Source organism: Calidris pugnax, unplaced genomic scaffold, assembly GCF_001431845.1.
Source record: "Calidris pugnax isolate Ruff unplaced genomic scaffold, ASM143184v1 scaffold111, whole genome shotgun sequence".
NCBI lineage: Eukaryota > Metazoa > Chordata > Aves > Charadriiformes > Scolopacidae > Calidris > Calidris pugnax.
The window spans coordinates 4,785,138-4,806,945 of NW_015090872.1; the positions used below are offsets into that span (position 1 = coordinate 4,785,138).

Sequence of the window (21,808 nt, forward strand, 5' to 3'; positions counted from 1 at the left end):
GGGGGGTGGGCCCCCCACGCCTGGCGGTGCCAGGAGGGCAGCGGAGCCGATCGATGCCTTACTCACCATGGAGGCCACGCAAATGGCACATCCCGGCGTTGCGAAGGCAGGTGGTGGGGCTGGAGACAGCCACGCCGCCCTCCCCCGGGACTCTCTGAGAGTCGATGGAGTTTATTACTTTAACGTTATTTCCTCTCTCTTCCTGAAGAGCATCTTTTCGGCAGTGCTGCTTTGCAAAACGAGGAGCCAGCCCCTGGCAGGGGTAGGGTCTCGGCACCGGGCTTTCTTGCCCAGAGGTGGCAGAGGAAGCCCCCAGCACCCCCCTGGCTTGCTTGCCAGCCTCTCCGCTGACGGAGGACGAGAGGGAGAAGGTGGATGAGTGCAGGCGGCTTCTCTGAGCTGAGCAGGCTCAGAGCAGCGGCAGGATTTCATTAGCCTGCCTCTTAAGGCAGTGAAGTCTCCATCCCCACCCACGCTCCCTCCCCGGCCCAAACCCTGTCCAGCGCAGGGGTGGTGGGACCTCAGACTTCATTTGGAGCTTCCCAACAAGCCGTAAGTCCTTCTTGGGTTGGAAAATCAATTTTCCTTCTGGCTGTTTTATGATCACCCCCTCAACCCCTCTGCACAGCTGGTAGCGTTAGAGCCAGGATCGATTTTTGGGGTTGGCTTTGGGGAGCAGGGAGGGGGGACAGCCCTGCTGAGATTCCCCCTGGTGACGGGCCAAAGGGATCAAGGTGGGCTGGGGAGCTGTCAGGTTTGTTTCTGGATGGGAAACGGGGCAAGGAGTGCTTGGGAACCCCGGAGGGAGGTTTGGGGGAGATTTTGGGTGGTTTCCCAAAGGAGAGGCTATGGCTGGGGCAGGATTGGGGGGTGAGGGTGCAGAGCCGTGGTGATCAGCAGCATCCTGGCACCCTGACACCAGCAGGGAGAGGGACAGAGCAAACTGAGGCAGCAGAGGCATTGGGAAAGCATCCCACAAAACTCCCTATGTTTTTGCAGCCATGAATCCCTATGTCAACTGCTCCGGACCCAAGTTCCCCCTGCCCCAGCAAGACTTTTTTGTGGAGCCCGTCAGCCCCAACCTCTGCAACGGGACTCACACAGGGACCTTGTTCGACCCTAAGGATGCCAACTTGACGGAGGAGCAGCTGCGAGATAAGTACCTGGGACCTCGACGGTCCAGCTTCTTTGTCCCTGTGTGTGTCATCTACCTGCTGATCTTCGTGGTGGGAGCCGTGGGCAACACGCTCACCTGCATCGTCATCCTCCGGCACCGGTTCATGAGGACGCCCACCAACTACTACCTGTTCAGCCTGGCTGTCTCCGACCTTCTGGTGCTGCTGCTGGGGATGCCGCTGGAGCTGTACGACATGTGGAGCAACTACCCCTTCCTCCTGGGTGCCAGCGGCTGCTATTTCAAGACGTTGCTCTTCGAGGCCGTCTGCTTCGCCTCCATCCTCAACGTCACGGCCCTGAGCGTGGAGCGCTACATCGCCGTGGTGCACCCGCTCAAGGCTAAGTATGTGGTGACCAGGAATCATGCCAAGAGGGTCATCGTCACCATCTGGGTCTTATCGGTCATCTGCTCCATCCCCAACACCAGCCTCCACGGGCTGCAGCCTCTCTGCGTGCCAGGCCGAGGACGGGTGCCCGATTCGGAGATCTGCACCCTGGTGAAGCCCCTCTTGACCTACAACCTCATCATCCAGATCACCACCATTGTCTTCTTTTTCTTGCCTATGGGGACCATCAGCATCCTCTACCTGCTGATCGGCCTGCAGCTGAAGAAAGAAAAGATGCTGGAGACCTTGGGAACCAAATCTGGTGGCGGCAGTGGCCACGACTGCCACAACACTCGGGGGCAGAAGAAAGTCAAGAGGAGGCAGGTCACGAAGATGCTGTGTGAGTCTGATGTTGGGGATGGGCAGAGCCAGGGGGTATCTCCCAAGGCTCTGTTGGGAGGGTGCTGGGGGAAACTGAGGCAGGGCTAGTCTGGAGCACTGAGGCTGGGTTGTCCCAGAGAAAGGCTGCGGGGCTGTCTCATGGGGTGTTGGGGCAAAGGCAGATCTGGTGACTCCACTCCAACAGCGGGGATTGTTTGTGCCAACTCCCTCTCAGCTGTGAGACCTCCCCTTCAGGAAAGTGCTGGGTGGGAAAGGGAAAGGAGCTGGGATGGAACGGGATGGGGGAACCTGCTTCCCATCCCCCAGCCCAGTCCTCACGTGGTGGTGGTGGTGGTGGGATTTCCCAGAGAGGGACCAGTTCCTACCCAGCCCTACAGCCACTGTAACCATCCCAGGGCAGCGAAGCACTGACCCAAGGCTGGAGTGGAGCATCCCTCTGTCCCACCACTCTATGCTTTTACTCCTCTCTCCAGCCCTGTCCCCACAGCCTCTGGTCCCCTTCCTGGCAGCAGGAGCTGGCTGCCCTTGGGTAGTCGTTTCTCCCCGGCACGCTGACCTCCTCATGCTCCCAGCCCCGTGACGGCACAGCCATGGCAGGTTGCCCAGCCCAGTCCATCAGCAGGGCCAGGGCTGCTTCTCCGTCCTGTCCCAGACAAGTGGTAATTCCGCTTCCCCCGGCACTGGGACTGGGAGAGGGACAAAGGGGGACCCGTCCCCACGTGCCATGGAGATGCAGCATGGCATGGGTATGGCAGGGCAGACCCCAGGACTAACTATACAACATCCCCTTTCCTTTCCATCAGCAGCACTGGGGTACCAAAAAAAAAAACCAAAAAACTACAACAAAACCAGAGCACAAGAAAAGAGCCTCTTAGACTTTGCTGGCAAAGGTGGTGGGGTGCCCAGAGGCTGGGTGCCCAAAGGAGTGTCCCCCAGCCGTGCTGCACAACCATGGGGGCTGTGGCACAGCTGGCTACCTGCCCACGGGGAATGGAGACACGTGGCAGTTCAGTACCTGGAGCAGCCCTGGCAGGAGATGGAGGGAGGGAGATCCTGTCCAGATCTCCATGGCAAGTCAAAAAGGAACAGGGGGGCCCTTCCTCTCTCCCCTTTGCTCTTTCCCATGATTTTTTGGGTGTTCTTTGCTATGGCTGGAGGTGAAACGGGGCAGTGCTTGTTGAGGGATTGGACGTTGCAGGGGGTTGAGCCCTGTCTAACACCAGCTCCTCATATCCCCACAGTCGTGCTGGTGGTGGTGTTCGGGATCTGCTGGGCCCCCTTCCACACTGACCGCCTCGTCTGGAGCTTTGTCTCCACTTGGACCAGCCACATGCACCACGTGTTCCAGTACGTCCACATCATCTCAGGTGTCTTCTTCTACCTGAGCTCAGCCGCCAACCCCATCCTCTACAACTTGATGTCCACCCGTTTCCGGGAGATGTTCAAGGAGGTGATGTGCCGCCCTGGCCACCGCCCACCACGGTCACGGAAATACTCACCCAGCGTCACCCGCACCACCACCCGCAGCACCGAGTGTGAGCCCATGCCTGGCACCAACGGGCTGCCCCTCTCCGACGCCGAGGAGTACGAGCTGGAGGAGGTGGAGGAGGCTCAGGCCACCACACATGCAACATCCGTCTGCTGATGAGCAGGAGGACGCAGGGGGATCAGGGCTGGCTTTCCCCACCACCAGCATCCCTCTTTCTGTGGTGCCCATCCCATGGTGGGGAGAGGGTAGGAGTGATGGAGGGGTCCCTGCCTCTCCTTGCCATCCTGCTGGGATGTGAAGGTTGGTTTTCTTGGCAGCGCTGCTCTAGGGACATGGTGGTGGTGGCCGTGCTGTGCCCTGGATGTGTTGCACCTGCTGTGCTCAAGCACTGGGGCTGGTCAAGGCCAGGGTATCCCTTGTGGTGTGGGAACAGCTGGCTTCTATGTCAGGGACAACAGAGCAACCCCCAAAACCGCTCAATCCCTGCAGCCCAGCGGGGTGAGCCTACGGGTATTGGGGGTGTCAGGCACCCTGGGCTGTTTTGGGACTTGGTGCTTGATGGGTGCCCCTAAGAGGTGCTCACACCCAGGCTGAGACCCACAGGGGTGGGAGAAGTTTGCACAGGATGGAGCAGGGAAAAAAGTGTCTTCTCCCTCGAGACCTCCCCAGGGCCCTCTGGCACCCATGTGCCCCTGGTTTTCTTGCACATCCCTTCGGTGGTGCCAGCTGGTGTTTGGCTGCAGGGTGCTGGTACAGCTCCTTGCTCCCAGCCTTCCTCCCTCATCAGCCCACCAAGGGCAAGGGAAGGAGCGTGGCTACTCCCTTCGGAGCCAAAGCCTACAGGGGGAAAACAGGCTGTCTGCAGCCCCAAGTCACAGCTCTGCACCTTCCTTGTGCCCCACAAATGTGCCCTGCTCTCCCTCCTCCAATGTGTGTCTGGCAGGTGCCACCCTCCTCTTCCTCAGCCCATTGTGGCCCCCTGCACCTCTGGGGAATGTGGGTAGCCTTCCTCCATCCCTGCCCTGGATGGGCTGAGCCTCATTGAGAAATAAAAAAAGACATTGTTGGCCTGATTTATGCCCTGGTTGAGTCCCCCAGGACCCAGCTCTTCTCCCGGCATGGGACTGAACCTGGGCCATCCTCCTGGGAGGTGTCGGGCAGGCTGTGTGCCAGGGGCATGGGCACCAGGGGTGTCCCACCAGCTCTGCCTGTGGGTTCTGCTGCCGTGGTGTGTCTGTGGGGCTGGGCAGGCTCCAGGCACGGAAGGGAGGGTGTGAGTGGGATGCAGGCACCCTTCCTGGTACCCGGGATGCTGGGGCTGGGGCGAGCGCAGAGGGGGAGCTGCCTCCCGAGCGGTGGCAATCAATCTATCCCCAGACACAGGGCTCAGGAAATGTCATGAAAATGCCAGGGAGCGCAGGCTGGCGGGTTGTGCTCCCCCAGGCTGGAAGGACCCATTGATTTACTGTCGGAGATCGATGCCGCTGACTTCGAGGCGTACGCCAGGTCCTCTCGCAGGATGAAATATTAAGGCTCCGAAATGCCACCCGAGGGGCTGTCCGAGCAGCTTGAGCTCTTGGCTCACACAGCTTCCCCAGCCCCAGTTCTCTCCCAGCCAGCCAGGAAGGCATCCCTGGCTCGGCATCCCATGTCTGTGCCTCTGGGCAGTGTGGCTGTGCCAGGGGGGCTCACCCAGGGACCCCAGTGGAGGAACTGGAGCAGAGAGCCCCAGGCAGAGTGCTGGCAGGGGCATCACTGCCCGGTGCTGCTCTGCTTCCAGCCCCTCCGATGCACATCCACGAGGCCAGGACACTGACCAAGAAGGGGCAGGGTTTGGGGCTTGCAAACTCCCTCTTGCCCCCATTGACCCAGTCCCTGGCTTGGGGAAAGCATGGTCAGCTCCCCATCCCCACAGCAGGGTCTACCATTCACAAAGCCCTTCCTTGGCCTTTGTGGGGTCCTGCTGGGTGGGGATGGGCACGGGGCTGCTATAAGCTTCTCACTTTAGGATCCTGCTGGCTGCTCACAGCCCCTCTGCAGAGGATGTTGGTGTGGCCAAGGGCATCAAGAGCCATCTATTTCCTTCCGTCTCTGACTCCCATCACTGGTGGTCCTGACAAGGGACAGCACCCTGGAAGCTGTGTGGGGCTCCTCGTAACTGCAGTGTGGGTGGACATGACTGATGCCTCCTTGATGGCTGTTATTTCCCTATCTCACTTCACCCGGCTGCTTCCCACCTGCAAATCGCCGGGGAATGGCTTTTTAATAGGCAGTCGATACCATTTTATTATGCAGCGACAGCTGCCTGCGTGGAACCTTCATCCAGCCTCATGTTCCCAACTCCCCTGCCATCCCCTGATCTGGGGCTCCCCATCCTCCTCAGCTCCCCCAAAATCTCCTCTCTGAGATGCAGAGGGTGACTGTGCTGCTGAGGCTCTGGTGTGTCAGGCAGTGACACTGGGGGCTTCCCCGCTGCCCACCCCTCGTGCACAGCTGGGCCAGGGATCGCCCCAAAAAGCATCCCAAAGGCTTGCCAAAGCCATGGTTGCAACACGTGGAGATGTGCAGGCAAAATTTGCTCCCCTCAGTGGGGTTTTGTGACCGCGTGGGGAGACCACCCCAAGTCCCTGGGTACTGCGTGCCAGCTGGGCTCACGAGAGGTGCTGCAATCAAAGGCTCCCAGGCAAGTCCTTTAATCCCATAATTAATTTTAGAAAAAGCTGCAGTGAGGGCATGAAACCTAATAAAAAAGGAACTGATCTCCTGGGGGAGAGCAGTTTCACTGAAAGGGTTTTACACCTTTCCATCACCGGGAAGATAGTGGCTCAGCTCCTGCCCACCCTGGGCTTGTTGCAGCCCCCAGGAAGGGAATTATGGAGCCTGTTTGCACTAAAGACAATGCTCCCCACTGCCCTGTGCCCTCAGGATCAGCCTGGTCCCCTGCCACCTTCCCGGTATAGTTAGAGGGGTTATTCCTGCCAGGGAGGTGGTATAGAAGCAAAGAGCCCTGCAGAGGAGCAGGCAGCAGTAGCCAGGAATGGGATGAGTTGCTCCCACCCATGTAACTGGTCAGGGGAATTGACCAGTGCTTCAGGATGGCCGTGGGGGAAGGAGGATCCCAAAAAACTGCCTGGGAGTTCTCACCAACTAAATGATCCTTTTGGGACCCAAGGGAGGACAGAGCAGAGAGACACTGGGGGGCTGGGAGCTGGGGGGAGTGTGTGGATGCTGTTGCTCTGGGTCTTTGCTTGGAGCTCGGGGAAGGACCTCTCGGTCCCTGCAACAGGGAGCACGTGGCTGGGTCGGGACCCACATCACCATCTCCTCTCCAAATGCTTTCTTTCTAAAGAGCTGTTCCTCAAAAGTTGTCCTTCTGTCCTCCCAAATGTCCAATGGCCAGTTCCTGCCTTTCTGCCCGCTGCCAGCCCTGGGGGAACCCTCGTGCCCCTCCGGCACCCCCATGGTGAGTACCCATCCCTCCTCTCTCACCTCCAGCCCTGCTCCCAGCAGACTCCCTGTATCCCAGCAGCTCACGGAGCTGTTTTCCCCTGATGCTGCCGCGCGCCCTGAGTGACACAGTATCTCCGGAGCTTCCAATAAAAAGATTTATCACCGTAGCTTTGGGGATTAAAAAGTAATCCATCCGTGAGGCTGCCCCAGCCTTGTAAGGCTTTTTTTTTATGTGCTGTGGTTGTTTGCAACACGCATGGGGTGTTTTTCTTTTTTTTTTGCTTTACTGAGCCAAACTCAAGTATTAGAGTGTTTGCCTCATGTATTCGGAGCCATGATAGATGGTGACAGAGAGTGCCAGCAGATTTTTTTGCCGTCCCCTCTTCAATAAGCCAAGGGAAGGGTTGTTTTTCGCTTCCTTCGCACAGCCATGGTATGGGGAAAAGTCATACACTGTGAATTGGCCAAAGCCCTCATGTGCCTGGGAGCGAGCAGTCCCTGGCTGGGGCCGGGCGGTGGGGCAGATTCGGGCTGCCCAGCAATCAGTATGGCACAGGAGCCTTTCCCACTGAGATCCCAGCCTTTGAGAGGGGAGCAGGGAAGCAGGAAGATGTGAAAGCCAGGAAACCACAGGGATGTGCTGGGTTTGAGCTCGGCAATTATTTAGGCTGCTTTTCCAACCATATTTCAATAATTCCTCTCCAGGGTAGTGGTGGTGGTGAAAAGCTAACACCGAGTGCCTACAGACAGGGGACGGGCAGCACAAAGGTTGGCAGGAGGGCAAACAGACAGGTGAGGGAAATATACGTAGGGCTTGATTCTGCTCCTGGGGGACACCCGTGGGCTCAGTTTTTAACTCCGCAGCAAAGGCATCTTCCCGCTCAGCTCCTCAGTGGCTTCCCAAAGAGCCAGGGCTCCTGCAGGAGCCAGCTTTCCAGGTAGACACGTGCTATGGGGAGGCTGGGGAGGAGCAGCAATGGGAAGCACAGCCCACCCCAAGGGCCCTGGATGGAGGAGCTCAGCCGCAGCTCCGGATGCTCAGGTTGACTCACATGTTGCAGTGTGACTGTCACCTGCACCTGGGACGGTTTTCTCCACATCACAGCGAACCCAACAGCTCTGGAGGGACTGGGCAACATGCAAGGAAGGGATGGGCTCCCTGTACCACACCTCTTCCCACTTAGGGCACACACCGGGGGCTAGATGGGCAAAGGGCATCTCTGAGATGTGAAGGTCTGTGTGTTATTAAAGACTTCCCTGCCTGAGATCCCACCATCCTCATGGCAGGCTGATGGGATGGACAGAGGTGGGATGCACCTTGCCCTTCCCCACAGCCTAGCAGCAAGGTGCAGTGGCAATTTCAGGGGCAAAGTGACCATTAAAACCACCGGGCAACTTAACAAGCACCAGCTGGGGCAGGATTAAGACCCCACCACAATGGATGAGAGGAGACAGCCTGTCTGCTGAGCCCACGCCTTCTCCTGTCGCGACGTGCTGTTGCTAAAGATGCTGGAATTGATGTCAGAGAAGCCCGTGTGATGCTTAATTTGGTTCACGGGGACACTTTGGTTAAGAAATTAAAGTAATGCATAATTAGCACGGCAGTAAATGGATTAAAGCTGGCTGGATGGCAGAGCCCCAGGGCAAGCAGGGACTGCTAACAACTGGCTGCAATTGCTGGTGGGGTTGGGGGGATCGAGCTCAGCCCAAAGCCCCCACATCGCCGCTGAGGAGCTTCATGGGGCTTGGGGAATGCAAGTGGAGGACTTCAGGACTGACTTGGAAGACCTCAAGACTGACCTGGAGGACAGTCGTCTGGAGAGGGCTTCCCCACAGCCCACAAAAGGTGTGTTTGGGGTCCCCAGCAGACATGCCCCAGGTGTCTACCCTGGTCCCCTGCGTGGGATGTGGAGGATGAGGGGGCACCAGCTCTTCGGTCCTCATGGGGGTGGAAAAAAAAATCCAGCATGAAGAGGAAGGCTGGGATTCTCAGACTGGAAAAAGCCTATTTTTATATACATTTAGGACCAGTGAAATGTGAGCACAAGTTCCCAAGGGTGGTGGTGGAGTCCCTTGAGGGGAAATAGCTCCCTACAGATCAGGTGTTTTTCTATAAGGCTAGCTCCTCTTCAAATGGGGTTTTGACCGTATTTGCTTCTGCCAAGGAGCTAGTCCGCATTAAAGAGTCAGGAAGGGAATGACAGCCCTTGCTCCCCCACTCCACCAAGCCCAGATGGCATCTTCCCCTTCCTCCTGGCACCCAAACCACCTGGGCCGTACCTGGGTTGACCCCCTCCAAAATGTATTTGCGATGAAAACAAGTAAGAACCCAAGACATGTACCCACACTCAGGACTAGACCCCATCTGTCTCTGCTGCAACATTATTATAGCGGCAGACTTTAATTACAGGGCTTTATCACTCTTTGTGCTTATCACGGCAGCCAGGGTGAGTCTGCCTTCTCAATTTGGGACTATTTAATGTGACACATTGGAGAAAACTGTCTGAGAGGTATCTGGAAGCAAACACATCTTTCTTCTTATCTCTCCTGGGCAGGTAGAGCAACTATCTTGTGTTAATGACCATTAAAGTGATGCTGAGACCGAGCATGAGACATCCCCTCCTGCCCCCGGAGCTCTCATCATGCACAGGATGGTCCCAGCTGGCCCTGGGGCTAAAATCCAGGCCAAAAGCTCTATTTCACACAGGAATCAGCCTGAGGCTGCCAGGAGGGGAGGACACAGATCCCCATTTGGCAGAGATGGGATGGAGTAGCTTCTTCAAGCGATCCCCTCTCCATGTCCTGGCAGGCAGGTGCCTGCAGGCACAGGAGCTGCCAACAGGCAGCAGAAAATAAAGACAGAGAAATAAATCTGGGGTTTTTCCCTCAGGTCCTGTGTCTGACCTCTGCAAGGGCAGCTGATAAAAACCCTTTGCAGCTGACACTTGCCTGCACAGAAAGTGCCTGAAAGAAGTTCTATTTCTCTATTTCTCCCTTTCTGGCATCTCCCACCACCCCATTACCACAGCCCTCAGATTATCACTAGCCCAAAGCACCCCCTCCCCTACACACTAACCCCTCAGCACTCAGATGGGCTTAATTCCTTTTAATTTCTCATCCCATGCTCAGAACAGCTGGGACCAATTCACTGCTGCTGTCACCAGAAAGAAATCAAGTTAATGACAAGAAAGTCATTATAATTTAGGACACCCATCCAGCCTCACTGCTGTATTAACAAGAAATAGGGGAAGATATTGCTGTTGCCTGCCCTGCTCTTCTCTCCTACACCTATAGCTCCCAGACATCCCTGGAGCCCATTAGCAATCCCAGTGTCAAGCTGCCTTTTCCCAGGTACTTTCATTCACACCATGGCCTGTTTAAGAGCTCTTTGCTCCTCCTGATGCTTTCAAGGGATTTCTGCTCTGGTTAAAGGAAGATCCATGTCTCTCTCCAGCTCTTCAGTTGTCCAAACTAATCCTGGCCCCAGCTCCGATCCTCTCTGCCGGGGCTGTTTTAAACAACCGCCTGGCACAGATGGAAAAGCAAATGGTTTGAGCTGGATTTCTTGTCTATTTTTCTGCGGCAATCCCGGCTCGCAGGTGGTGAGTCCATCTGGCAGGAGCCCGAAACACAGCAGCAGCAAGTACCATGCAAAAGCATCATCTGTGTGATCTGGGAGCCCTGCAAGATAAGGGCTGGGTGAGGACTTCTTCAGTCCCCTGCCACAGAAGATGGGAGATAGGTGAGAGTGATTTCTACTGACTGTGTGGTGGTGGGCAGTTGAATTAAAAATACAGCATTTTCGGGTAGTTGAATTAAAAATACAGCAGCAAAATGCTACGAGAAAGAAAACACCAGTAAATGGTGCTAATGGGACTGAAAAGCACCCATTTGCACCCAGTCAGGGTGGGTGAATGCGGCACTTGAAGCATTAACAGGTTTTTTCCTCCTGGAAAGAGGATTTGTGTCCCTGTGCAGATGTAACTGGGAGTTTAACCCTGTTCCAGAAGCCATGGGCTGCGGTGGGAAACCAGCCATCCTGGGAGCTGAGACTAGTCTGACGGGTCACACTTGCCAGTACCTCCCTTGATGGGACCCCCAGCCTTCGAGACATCTCTGTGTCCCCTTGCTGTTCCTCCCAGCTCCTGGCCTGCTTCCTTGCCCCAGAAGTTTAACATCTCCCCAGTGTAACATCTCCAGAGCTGAACAGGGCCTTTGGCTGACACTTGAGCAACTTTATTCTGCACGTGTGGGTTGGGAGAGGCTGAGGTCAGTGGTGAGACACCCTGTGCGTGGCTCATGGTTTTCCCCACAAAGCCTTCTTAGAAATAGGTTTGGGGTCTCCAGCCCCATTCAGGGGTGCCAAAACCCAGTGATAATTTTGGTCACAAAGCCTGACTGTGCTCAAGTCAAGATTTGGGAGAACAATTTAGAACAACAGGGAAGACCAAGCCAAGTTCTGGTATCCTTTGAGTTTATCACCTGGAGGGAGCCAGAACACCTCCAAGCACAAGCTGCAGGGAGATGTGGTCCCACCACAGCCCCCTCTGTCAAGGGGCTTGCTCCCTCCTTGCCCATGAGGACAGGTCCTCTCCCATGTCACAGCACCAGTGGGTGCAAATTCACAGTCGCACCAGGAAAAATGTTTTTGGCAACTGGGGCACACACGGATGTGATGTGACCGATGAAGACTTGCTGGCGTCTTCAGGACTTGCTGATCTAATTGTCTCTCATCTGAGAAGCTGCTCTGTCTCATCCACCACGAGAGGGATTTAGGATTTTTTTTGCAGAAAACAGCCAGACACTTTGCCACAAGCCACTGCCTCACTGCTGTCCCTTCCAACCCCCCTTGCTGCCTTTGCTGCAGCCTCAGGTGGAGGGTCTCCTTTCCGCAGGTGAGAGCAAGGACAGAAGCAGAAAAATAGACCCAGATTTTGTGCAAACAGGAGGTGCCAGGGCAGAAGAGAGGATTGGGTGTGAGTGAGCAAAGTGGGACTCTCCCTGCTCAGTGCATTTTTGCACACTCCAGTCCTCTCAGTGCTAAATGCACATTGAAATCCCCAGAGGGTAAAGGTTTAGGCTACGCAGCACTGCACAAATCCTCTACAGCTTGGTGCACTTTTAGACCCACCAAGGTTTCCCTTTTGCTGGTTTTCCAGGGGCAGGGACCTGGGATGTTCTCCTCTCCCCTGCCTTTGCTGGGGTGGGAGCAGCTCTCAGGGCCCCCTGCTCAGCTGATCTGCAGGATCATTTTGTTAGCCCCAATGAGGTTTGTGGCAAAGTCATTTAAATAAAGCAACTGGGAACCACTGTGGTTGGAGACGTTTGGGCTTTCCCTGAAATGTCCCCTTTCCCTTCTGGACCTTTCGCCCAGGGTGATTTCCTTTCAGAGGTGGGTTTACCTCCTCCCAGGCTGTGGCTCATCCGCCTGAGGGTGAGAGTGATGCTGGTCTGGGCAATACTGATCTGGGTGATGCTGGCCCCATGCTGGGAAGAACCTTATGCGGAGGAGCTTAGTTTCCCCAAGCGATCCCCTGAGCCAGGGCGAGGATACAGGCACAGGATGAGCCCCAGCGAGGCGGTGGGACCGGTTCGGGTGCTCCTCAGCCGAAAGGAGCATGGTGAAGCCACCTGCCTTGCAGGAGCCCCAACCAATCTCAGCAAGTTTAGGCATGAGCCAAAGCTTGTGGCCGGGAGGGTGTTGGGTTGGCAGCTGTGGTGGTGATGATTAATTCCACTCCCAGAAAAGGGTGCAGAGTGAGCACCGCTCCATGGCACAGACCCCGACCTCTGCCCATTGCTGAACGGGCACGTCCCGAAGCCTCAGAGCAAAGGGGTGCAGAGACCCAGCAATGCGCTTCCCTTACCCTCACAGCTTCCTCAGGGAATGTGTTTTGTTCCTAATATCCCAACAAACCCTTAGCGAGGCTTTTATACACACATACGTACCAACATAGGTATGTATTTAGGCTAACCTTGGTCTTGGAAAGGCTTGTCTAGAGGAAATGTGGCATCTCACTGAGTCAGGGCTGCTCACCTGGTGAGGTCAGAGACTGGGAGCACCAGGCCCTCCTTCTCCTCCCCTGACAGTGTCCCCCTTTGGCCATTCCTAAAGAGATGGAGGCACCTTCTTCCTCATCCCTGGGGGTTGTAGGGAGGAATCTTCCTTTCTCTTTCTTTCTAGCCTTTTTTGGGGTTTTTTTTTGTTGTCTTGTTTTGTTTTGTTTGTTTGTTTGTGAGTTTTTTTCCTGTGACTCTTTGAAGAAATACACTTAAAGAGGCTGGATTTCAAGCTGCGAATCAAATCTTTGGGAGAAACGTAATTTCATGAGGTTAAATCGGGCAATAAGCAGTGCTTGGAGGTTTCATATCCCACTCAGAATAACTGTAAAAAACCCTCTTTTTTCAAACAATGGGGTACCCAGGGAGCCTGTTCTCCTGGGCAAGGCAGAAAGTGCCAACTACTTGCAAATTATATCAGTGGACCTTTTATTGGACAGATGCTACACTATTGGACTATGGCATGGGGCAGAGAAAGTAATGAAGTCAAATGGTGCAGAGCCACCAGAGAAACAAATCAAATAAGGGTTTGACAGCATGATCTGCGCTTCTATTTGCTCAGAGAAAATTGCAAGTGCTTTTGGTCTTCATGCTGGAGGCCGGGAAGAACTGCGCCGTCTCCCCTTATCCTTGGGCAGGAGGTTGCTGACAGGGATTTGAGAGCCTGGATGGAAATCATGCCTCTGGTGGCTTTTGGGGATGTGCCTGCTCTGTCCCTTGAAGTGGCTCTAGGTGAGGTGCTGGGTTATCCCAGCGTGCCGTGGCCAGAGGGGTGATGCCCTGCTCATGGGGAGGTGGGGAAAAAATTCAGCAGAGAACGGTCTTGAGAAGGGTCCCTTCTCCTTGTGCTGCTGCGGGTCCTTCTTTCCTTCACCTTCTGTAAATGGGCCTTATCCAGCCTGCCTGGGCATGGGACGTGAGACTCCTGCCATGTGCTGGGCACTGAAAGTCCCCACAGGTGGGATGCTGAGCAGCCACCATAGCAATCTCCATCCTTTGCTGGGTGAGAGCCCTCGGGTAGTGCATGGTACCCACCAGCACATCACGCTCCAAGGGTCGACACCACATTTCCCAGTGAGTAAATCCCTCTCCTCAGCTTGGAGCAGCGCCCACTTGGCCGCATTTTGGTGCAGTTAATCCCAGACAATGTGCAGGCCCTGCCCTGTGCTCTACATTGTCTGCATAATCAATAAGCTAAAGCAGCCAGCTAATTATTGGAAATACGGAGCCTGGCAGGAGGTGGGCAGACCCTGATCATGCTTGCGCCATGCCTTGTTATAAAAGGGTTGTTCTGCTCAGGTTTCTCTTCCCAATCCCATGGCTGACAACACCCCAGAGCCGTGTTGGGGGCAGCGCTGGTGCTCAGAGCCCAGACCACCATCCCCATCACCCATCCATTGTGTGGCCAGGGGGGCTTCTCTAAGGTAGGGGCTGCTCCCCCCACCCCCCATCCTTGGTCCTTCTGGTCCTTCTAGCCCTTCCTTGGCCCCAAGCTACCCAGGGGAAGTTCTCGCTCCTGCAGGTCATCATGGCACTAATTCAGGTCCTAAGGGTTTTCGCTGTGAGCTCCCATCCCACGTAACTATCATGTGCCTCAGGAGTGGCTTGTGCCCCTTCCTCACTGTGATATAAGCGATTATTAATGCATTAGTGTTGGGCTGCTGAACCATAATGTCTTTATAGTCAATAGCATTAAGCATTTAATTACCCAGTGGGATGAATCAATGGTCTTCTTTCTTTGCTCTACAATTAAAATCGAGCAGGAGAGACACAGTGTAATTTTGAGGCTGCTTTAAGCTTCCTCTGCCTTTTTGTGCATGGGGACATGAGCTGATGACTTGTAAGGGACAGGAAGGAGAGGACTTTTCCCCAAGAAACCATTTTCTCGCCTCCCTCCCAGGATGCGGACGTCATGATCACACACTCGCCCGGCTTAATGAGACACCACTGGGTCGTTCAGGACCACGCTTTGGGTCTGACAACACTGACAGTGGGGAAATTATTGCTCCAAGTCTTATTTTTAACTCCAGTCGTAGGGAGTTTGAAAGCAGGGGTTTTAACTCGCACCTTGCCAGTGGGAATTTCCGCGGCGAGAGCTGGTAAGTGAAACAGCCCGATGTGCTGCCGGGACGAGACACAAACAGCACAAGAGCTGGGCTGGGGGGTACTTTCAGCCCTTATTTTTAACCTCCTTTTGATGTAGTTTGCTGCGGAGGGGAGGCTGGGGCAGATGGAGGGTGAAAGCTGGGTGGGTTCAGTATCCCTGCCATCGTGCTGGTGACTGCTGGGCTCTCAGGTCGTCTGTACAGCTTGATGCCATCCCGGGTCATTTGAGCTCTGTGGGTAGAGTCAAGTGCATAGTGATCTTTTCCATAAATTTCAGCTTGTGCCTGGACCTCCTGATGCAACCACAGAAACCCTTGCAGTGGCTGGTCCCTTGTGGTGGCAAGTTGGGGCAGGAGCTCTGCAAACCTCGTGGATGGGGCTCAATGGGCAACTTTTTCTGCGACAACACAGCACAGCAGCTCCTGGGGGAAACATCCGACCATTTCCCACTAAGATAAAGAAGCCACCCAGGAGACTTTCTACCACCAGTTCCTGATTCCAAGGGCAGTTTTGGGTCAACTCTGATGGCAGAGACCTGCTGGACCCCTGGCAGAGGCTGGGACATGTTATAGTGGGGACACCTGTGTGTGTGTGCACGCCTGGGGGCTGCAAGGGGCACCCCGAGAGCAGTGGCAGACTGTGGGTCTGCTTTCCCCAGTTGCATTTATCTCTGTCCTGGTTTTAGAGGTAAGGACGTGAGGAAGCCCCAGGTTCACCATGCCACCCTGCTCACTGCCTTCGCTGGGCAGTGGGTGCGTGGGGCTCCCAAGGGAGGATTGGGCTCACCCCCTCACTCGGGTACAAACACAAAAATGGAGGGAATTGAGGGAGACTCCTGCTTTTCCAAGTTGGACGTAACAAAGATTCAGTTTTTTTGTTTCAGAAGGAGAAAAAAAAATAAAAGGAAAAAAAAATCCCCTGATTTGGGTTTGTTCCAGGCAGAGCGTCTGCCTTCTGCTGGCCCCATGCCCGGGAGCTGCCGTGAAATGGAAATAGCCCAACACGAGCCTGTGAGCAGAGGGAGCTTCCAGCAGGTAAAATGTGAATGAGCCGAGGCAAAGCCCCAGGTCACTGCACCGTGGGCATGTGCCACGGGGCAGACGTGCTGAGCCACCAGCAGTTTGCAGATGTTTTACCTGAATCTCCCAACAGTCATCCCTGAGGACCTGGTGCTTGTCTGGATTCCTGTTCCCTCTTGCCCCGGATCTGGGAGGTGAAGAGGATGCACAGAAATGCCCTGTGCAAAGAGGAGGTCCCCACCTTGGGCTGTCCCCACGAAAGAGCACGGGGCAGCGTGGGGAGATGTGGTGCAATTGCGTGGGGCGGTGACGTGTGCTGGCTGCTGGCCTGGGATGGCTGAACTGGGATCACCTCTAACTTCTCCCCAGGTTGACTTCCATGTGGATTATAAAGGCATTTGCAGGTACTGCTTCGAAACACCTCCCTCTTCCCATCTCACCAACTTTCTTCGTTCCTGGAGATTAAAATCGAGGGTGACCCAAACTCCCTTCTCCCCACCCGAACGGCTCCACATCTCCATTAGCCTGTCTTCTCTGCTTTATCTCACACTTAATGCAAGTCCTCTGTGCTTCGGTCCCACTTCTGTCCCTTGCACTGTTTTTTCCAGTGCTGCACTAGTTTCTCCTGCTGAGCAGAGCCGGAGGGGAGTCCCACCTGGCCTGGAGGCTCTGGGTGGCTGCGTGGGCTTCCTGGGGGCTCACAGCCCTCCTGGGCTGCCAGCTCCAGGCAAACGGTGTTAGGGAGAAGAACTGGGCTGCCAGAAGGGACATCTCAGGGGAAGTGGCTGCTCCTGGAAATAGAAGCCTCTGCAGGGTACCAGGAATGATTGCATTGAGGAATACTCGGAGGTCACAGGGAGACTAAGTGCTGCATGTACCAAACTCTCTGTGTGAGTCACCAGGACTTTTCCTCGTCACGAACCCCAGGAAATGGCACAGCCTCACCCAGGAGGGATGTGCTGGGTTATCACCCACCATCAGCCGGAGGGGCAGAGGGTATGTCTGGCTCCAGGACCCCATGCCAATCCCTGAAGCATCCCGCCTTCGAGAAAGGATGGTCCCCTGTACTCTACCAGGCTCTGTTGACTTTCATCCCTGCAGTGCACTGTGTCCTGAGCTGCCCATTTCAAGGCGCAGGACGTGGGCTGGCATGCAGCCACTTGAATTAAACGCCATTTATCACAGCAAGCTCTGGGCCCACTTCATGCTCATCATGCTTGAGGGCTCTCCTCTCGGCACGGCCAGGTGAGTAATGAAGAAAAGACCTAATTTGTGCACCATGCAGACCTGTCTCATTTAATGCCCTGCATTAACCAAGGCCTAGGGAGAGTTTTCTCCACCTGCCAGGTATTTGAAGTGAACTGTGTGGTTGGGAAGAGGGAGGACAGGTCCTTTGTGCCTGACCTCACTGGTTAGCATCCATCAGCCGCCCTGTGGTACCCGCTGGGGTGGCTCTGGCTGGTAGCAAGCAACGGGCAGGGGAGCAATGCGGTGGGGTGAGGTGGGCACCAGTGGCAGGGGAAGGGGCTTTGCTGGTGGGACACGGGGATGCTGAAGAAGTTTTAATTAATGCCTAGTCCCGGGATGGGTAAACTTGGGTTTTTCTGCTGTCACCTTTGCCATGCCATGCCCACACCAGGCTGCTGCGTGGACCACATAGCAGCTGAGCCACAACGCCAGGGAAGAAAAGCTGGGGCTGGGGGAAGTTGGGGCCACATTTGATGGCTTTTCTAGCTTGTTTTCCCCCTCTCTGGGCACCTGCTGGGTGTTTGGTTGAAGGTCCCTGATAGTTTTCTGGCAGGAGATGCCTATGCAAGCTACGGGTGAAACTTTTCCTCTCCTGACTGTGTTGGCTGATGCTTTTATCTGGGGAGTATCACACGTGGGACTCCTTTCAGACTCTCCTCCATGTCCCGAGATCTCCCGGGGGAGACGCAGCAGGCAGGGCGGGATGTCCTGCTCCCACCCCCGTGGTCTCCCACTCGGGACAGGCAGTGAAGACTTTTGTCACCATCTAGTGGAAACACCCAGCCGCGACCAGGCACAGCACAGGCTGAACAGGGTGTTTGGGGACACTCACTCCACCAGATACGTATGGTCCCTGTGAGGGTGTCGTCCCCCCCAGCTGGTCACCCATCTTGCCTGGCTTTTGGGGAGCCGCTTTTCCCCCCCAGGTCCGCTCTCTCCCAGCCCTGGCCAGCAGCAGCCTGGTACGGTGTCCCCAGCGCTGCCAGGCTAGGGACAAGCACAGGGGACAAGTGTCTGCTATGCCAGAAACTGCAAATCCTCAGCAAGTCCCTCACGGGGTCTCTATTAAACCAGTTAAATTCCCTTTAACTGTAGAATTAGATCAATGGTCCCAAGGTGCAGCCGTGCTGCAACAACAGACGGCCATAAAAGCACCTAAAATACATTCGCTTCACAAATAGAGCTGTTAAACCTGTTCTTTTGGCCAAATTACTCCTCATTGATGCTGCTCTGCAGCCCTCCCTTGGACCTGAATTTTCTGGTGGTGCCTGCAGAAGAGCAGGGTTTTGCTGTGCCACTGGGACAGCCTTACGAGGCAGTGTGTCCCTGGGAAAAAGCTGGCCTTGCTGCTGCTCCAACATCCTCCTACCCACTGCTAGGGCTGCCCCGAGGTCCTGACCACATGTAGGATACAGGGAATAGCCCAGCCTAAATGCTGGCATCTGCAGTGCCCCGGCTACCTTCCTCCCCACAGCATCCCTGGTCCTTTATGGCCACAGCAGTGATTGGCAGGGTCGGGCTGTATCCAGACCTGCTGAACAGTGCATGGATTAACAAGGTGCATGGATTAATGCAGCACCACGGGCAGTGTTGGTTCTCCCTCCTCCCCACATAGGTTCTGTGACTCCTTCCCCCCAAACACTGGGTCCAGCTGCAGCCTCAGAGGTCCCAGCACCAAGGACAACCTGCCAGGGCCAAGCAGGCTGCTGGGACAAGGGATGGAGCACAGACTGTACCAAGGTGGCCCCTTGCCAGGGCTGGGAACCGAGGCTGGCCAGCTGCCAGCCCAACCCTCTGCTGATCCCACCACCAGCACTAGGTTATTAGACACACGCACTGTCCCGGCTGCCAAAACTGCCCCTGGCTGAAGCAACAGTTGTCCCTTTCCCATGGCAAAGCAGCCCTCCAGCAGCATGAAGAGGACCCAAGGCCAGCCCAGCCCCGGCAGCAGGGCTGTACGAGCAATGATAATAATTTTGTTGCACCACGTGCAGGCAGGGCAAGGAGGGTGCAATCGGCTCTTGCCTCAGTTAAAAAAATTCCTGCCAGGTCTCCACCACCTCCTCCATCTCTGTCACCCTGCACCCCCATGGGCCACCCTGGGTCTGGGTGGCTGATTCCCCCGGGGCACTCGGGGAGGGCTCCTGCAGCACGTGGTGGGAGACGAGCCAGACATTGCTGCTTCACGTGTGGAGTCCAGCTGTCCTATACAAGGGGTTTCCCCAGGTGGGATCCCCATCTGCCTGCATATATGTCCAGGGCTGGGACACAGGCAGTGTCCCCTCTGTCCTAGCTCCCTCTATCCCTATACTGGCTGATGGTGGCAGTCTCTGCACAGGCTGTCTTACTCCTGGAGAGGCTGACTGATCCCATCACTTCTCCATGAGGGGCTGCCCACAGCTATGGCTCTGCCAGCCTGGGAACTGCCCAGCCTCATCCAGCAAAGGAGAAAGATGCACTAGGACAGCTCAGGAGCCAGGTATACCACCTCACCCTCAGTGTGTCCCTTGCTTTCAGGGGGCACTGAGCAACCCAGGGGTGTCCCCTCAAGGCCACCAGGGCCCTGCAGGACTGCATTCATTGAGAATCTGGGCTTTGGGGGCTTTTATTATTATTATTATTAATTATTATTATTTTAGGGTTCCCTAGGATCTTGTGTTCCCCAAGTTAGGGGCTTCTCCCAAGCAGGATTTGGAAGGGCAAACTGTTAGTCACATGTGACACGGGTGTGAGTCAGGAGCACCCAGGAGCTGGCTGGACGCCCGCTTTAAAGTGAGAGGGGATGTAAGGCAGCAGGGAAACCCCAGCAAGAGGGTGCTCACCTCTTTTGAGAACCCCACATCAGGCAGGGGCAAGGCAGCACTCAGCCCTGCGTTAGACAGGGGTGCAGCATTCTGCCCTGGGGTCATTCCTACCCCAACTTTAATAGCCACGGGGGTAAAACCCCACAGGGAGAAGGCTGCCGTCTTCTTTCAAAGTATGAACTCAAAAGCATTCATCAGGCAACCCCAGGTTTATTTTTCCCCCAGCATTGGGCCTTTTCTCCTCACCAGGAGCCGGGGGAGGCAGCTGCAGGGTGCTCCGGTGCCAACTGCAACCTCAGCAGCCGCACAGCGACCAGCTCCGGGGGGAAGCTTCAAGGCGCCTTAGGGGACTTAGTGCCTCCCGGGGGTCGGGGAGGGGATGCCGGGGGGCGGCAGAGGCAGGGCTGGGGCGGCCCCAGCCCCGAACCCTTTGCCAAGGCCATGGGAAAAGGAAAAAAGCTCGCTCAGGCCGAGTTACATCCCTAGAGCTGAGACTGGGAAGCTGGCCCCGGCAGGGTCGCTCCCGGGACCCCCGGACGCCTCCCTCCCGGCCCCGGGACCCCCGGACGCCTCCCTCCCTGCCCCGGGACCCCAGGACACACCCGTCCCCGCCCTAGAGCGGAGACTGGGAAGCTGGCCCCGGCAGGGTCGCTCCCGGGACCCCCGGACGCCTCCCTCCCGGCCCCAGGACCTCAGGACACACCCGTCCCCGCCCCGGGAGCCCCCCCTCTCCCGATCCCGGGAACTCTGGACCTCCCCTCCCAGTTCCGGGACCCCTGGACCTCCCCTCCCGGCCCCAGGACCCCCGGCCCCTGCTCCAGACCCCGGCCCGGCTCCACCACGTGGCCCGCCGATCGCCACGTGCTCTCCCGCGGCCCCGGCCACGCCCACCCTCCGCTAAGCCCCGTCACCCAATCAGAGCGGAGGCGCCCCAGCTGCAGCCCTCTCATTGGCTAACGCCGATTCCTCCGGGGCGGGCGGTGCGTCCCCCCGCTCTCCCCCCCATCCTCTCAGACCCCCCTCCTCGTCGCGGCTGTAAGGCGCTTTCCCGTTGGTTGATCGTAAAGCGCCGGGGATTGGCGAAAGGGTTCGAGGGGCGGGGGCGACGATTGGCCGGGCGGCGCAGCGAGCGCGGCGATTGGCCGAGGCGGGGGCGGAGGGGGCGGGGCGCGGCGGAGGGCTAGGCAAGGCGAGCGGAAGGGGCCTGCGCTCGCCCTTTCGTTTCAGTCCCCGGTCCGGGTTGCCAGCGCCTCGCCGCCGCTCCCGCCGATCGCCCGGGGCGCCTCGCTCCAGCTCATCGCCGCTCCCTCCGGCAGGGAGGTGCCTACCCTTCTCCTGAGAGACAGCTCGGCCGCCGCCCCTGCGCCGCCCAGTACCGCCGCCATCATGGTGAAAATCGCCAAGGTGAGGGTGAGGCGGCGCTCGGGGCCGCCGGGCGGGAACCGGGTGGCTGCCGCCATGGCGGGGCGGAGGGCTGGCGATGGTGGGGGAAAGGAGGGAGGCGGGAGGAGGGGAGGACGGTGAGGGGGTGCAGCCGAGCCGCCGTTCTCCTCAGGCCGCGCGGCGGTTTCCAGGCCTCCCCTCCCTCACCGGGAAGATGGCGGCGAGGGGAGGGGCGGCGCTTGGCGGAGCGGTTCCACGCTTCGCCTCCCTTCTCCCCGCTGCTCCCCGCTCCCGGCCCGTTTGTCTTCCATGTTACGGCGGGGAGAGGCGGAGGGGGGGGTTTCG

General features: G+C 56.8%; 2 protein-coding genes across 2 annotated transcripts in view; both read left to right on the forward strand.

Annotated features, from left to right (window-relative positions):
- Window positions 1-513: 513 nt before the first annotated feature.
- Window positions 514-4,103, forward strand: NMUR1 (neuromedin U receptor 1). Its single transcript, XM_014945851.1, has 3 exons — window positions 514-552; window positions 1,000-1,902; window positions 3,146-4,103. Exons 2-3 carry the CDS (start codon window positions 1,002-1,004, stop codon window positions 3,547-3,549), a joined length of 1,305 nt encoding a protein of 434 aa, XP_014801337.1. The 5' UTR covers window positions 514-552; window positions 1,000-1,001; the 3' UTR covers window positions 3,550-4,103.
- A 17,141-nt stretch (window positions 4,104-21,244) lies between these two features.
- NCL (nucleolin) overlaps window positions 21,245-21,808 on the forward strand; it is a 7,987-nt gene continuing 7,423 nt past the window's right edge. The window contains exon 1 of the mRNA XM_014946048.1: window positions 21,245-21,484. Within this exon, the coding sequence (XP_014801534.1) occupies window positions 21,467-21,484 (18 nt within the window). The 5' untranslated portion in view covers window positions 21,245-21,466. The remainder of the gene's footprint in view (window positions 21,485-21,808) is intronic.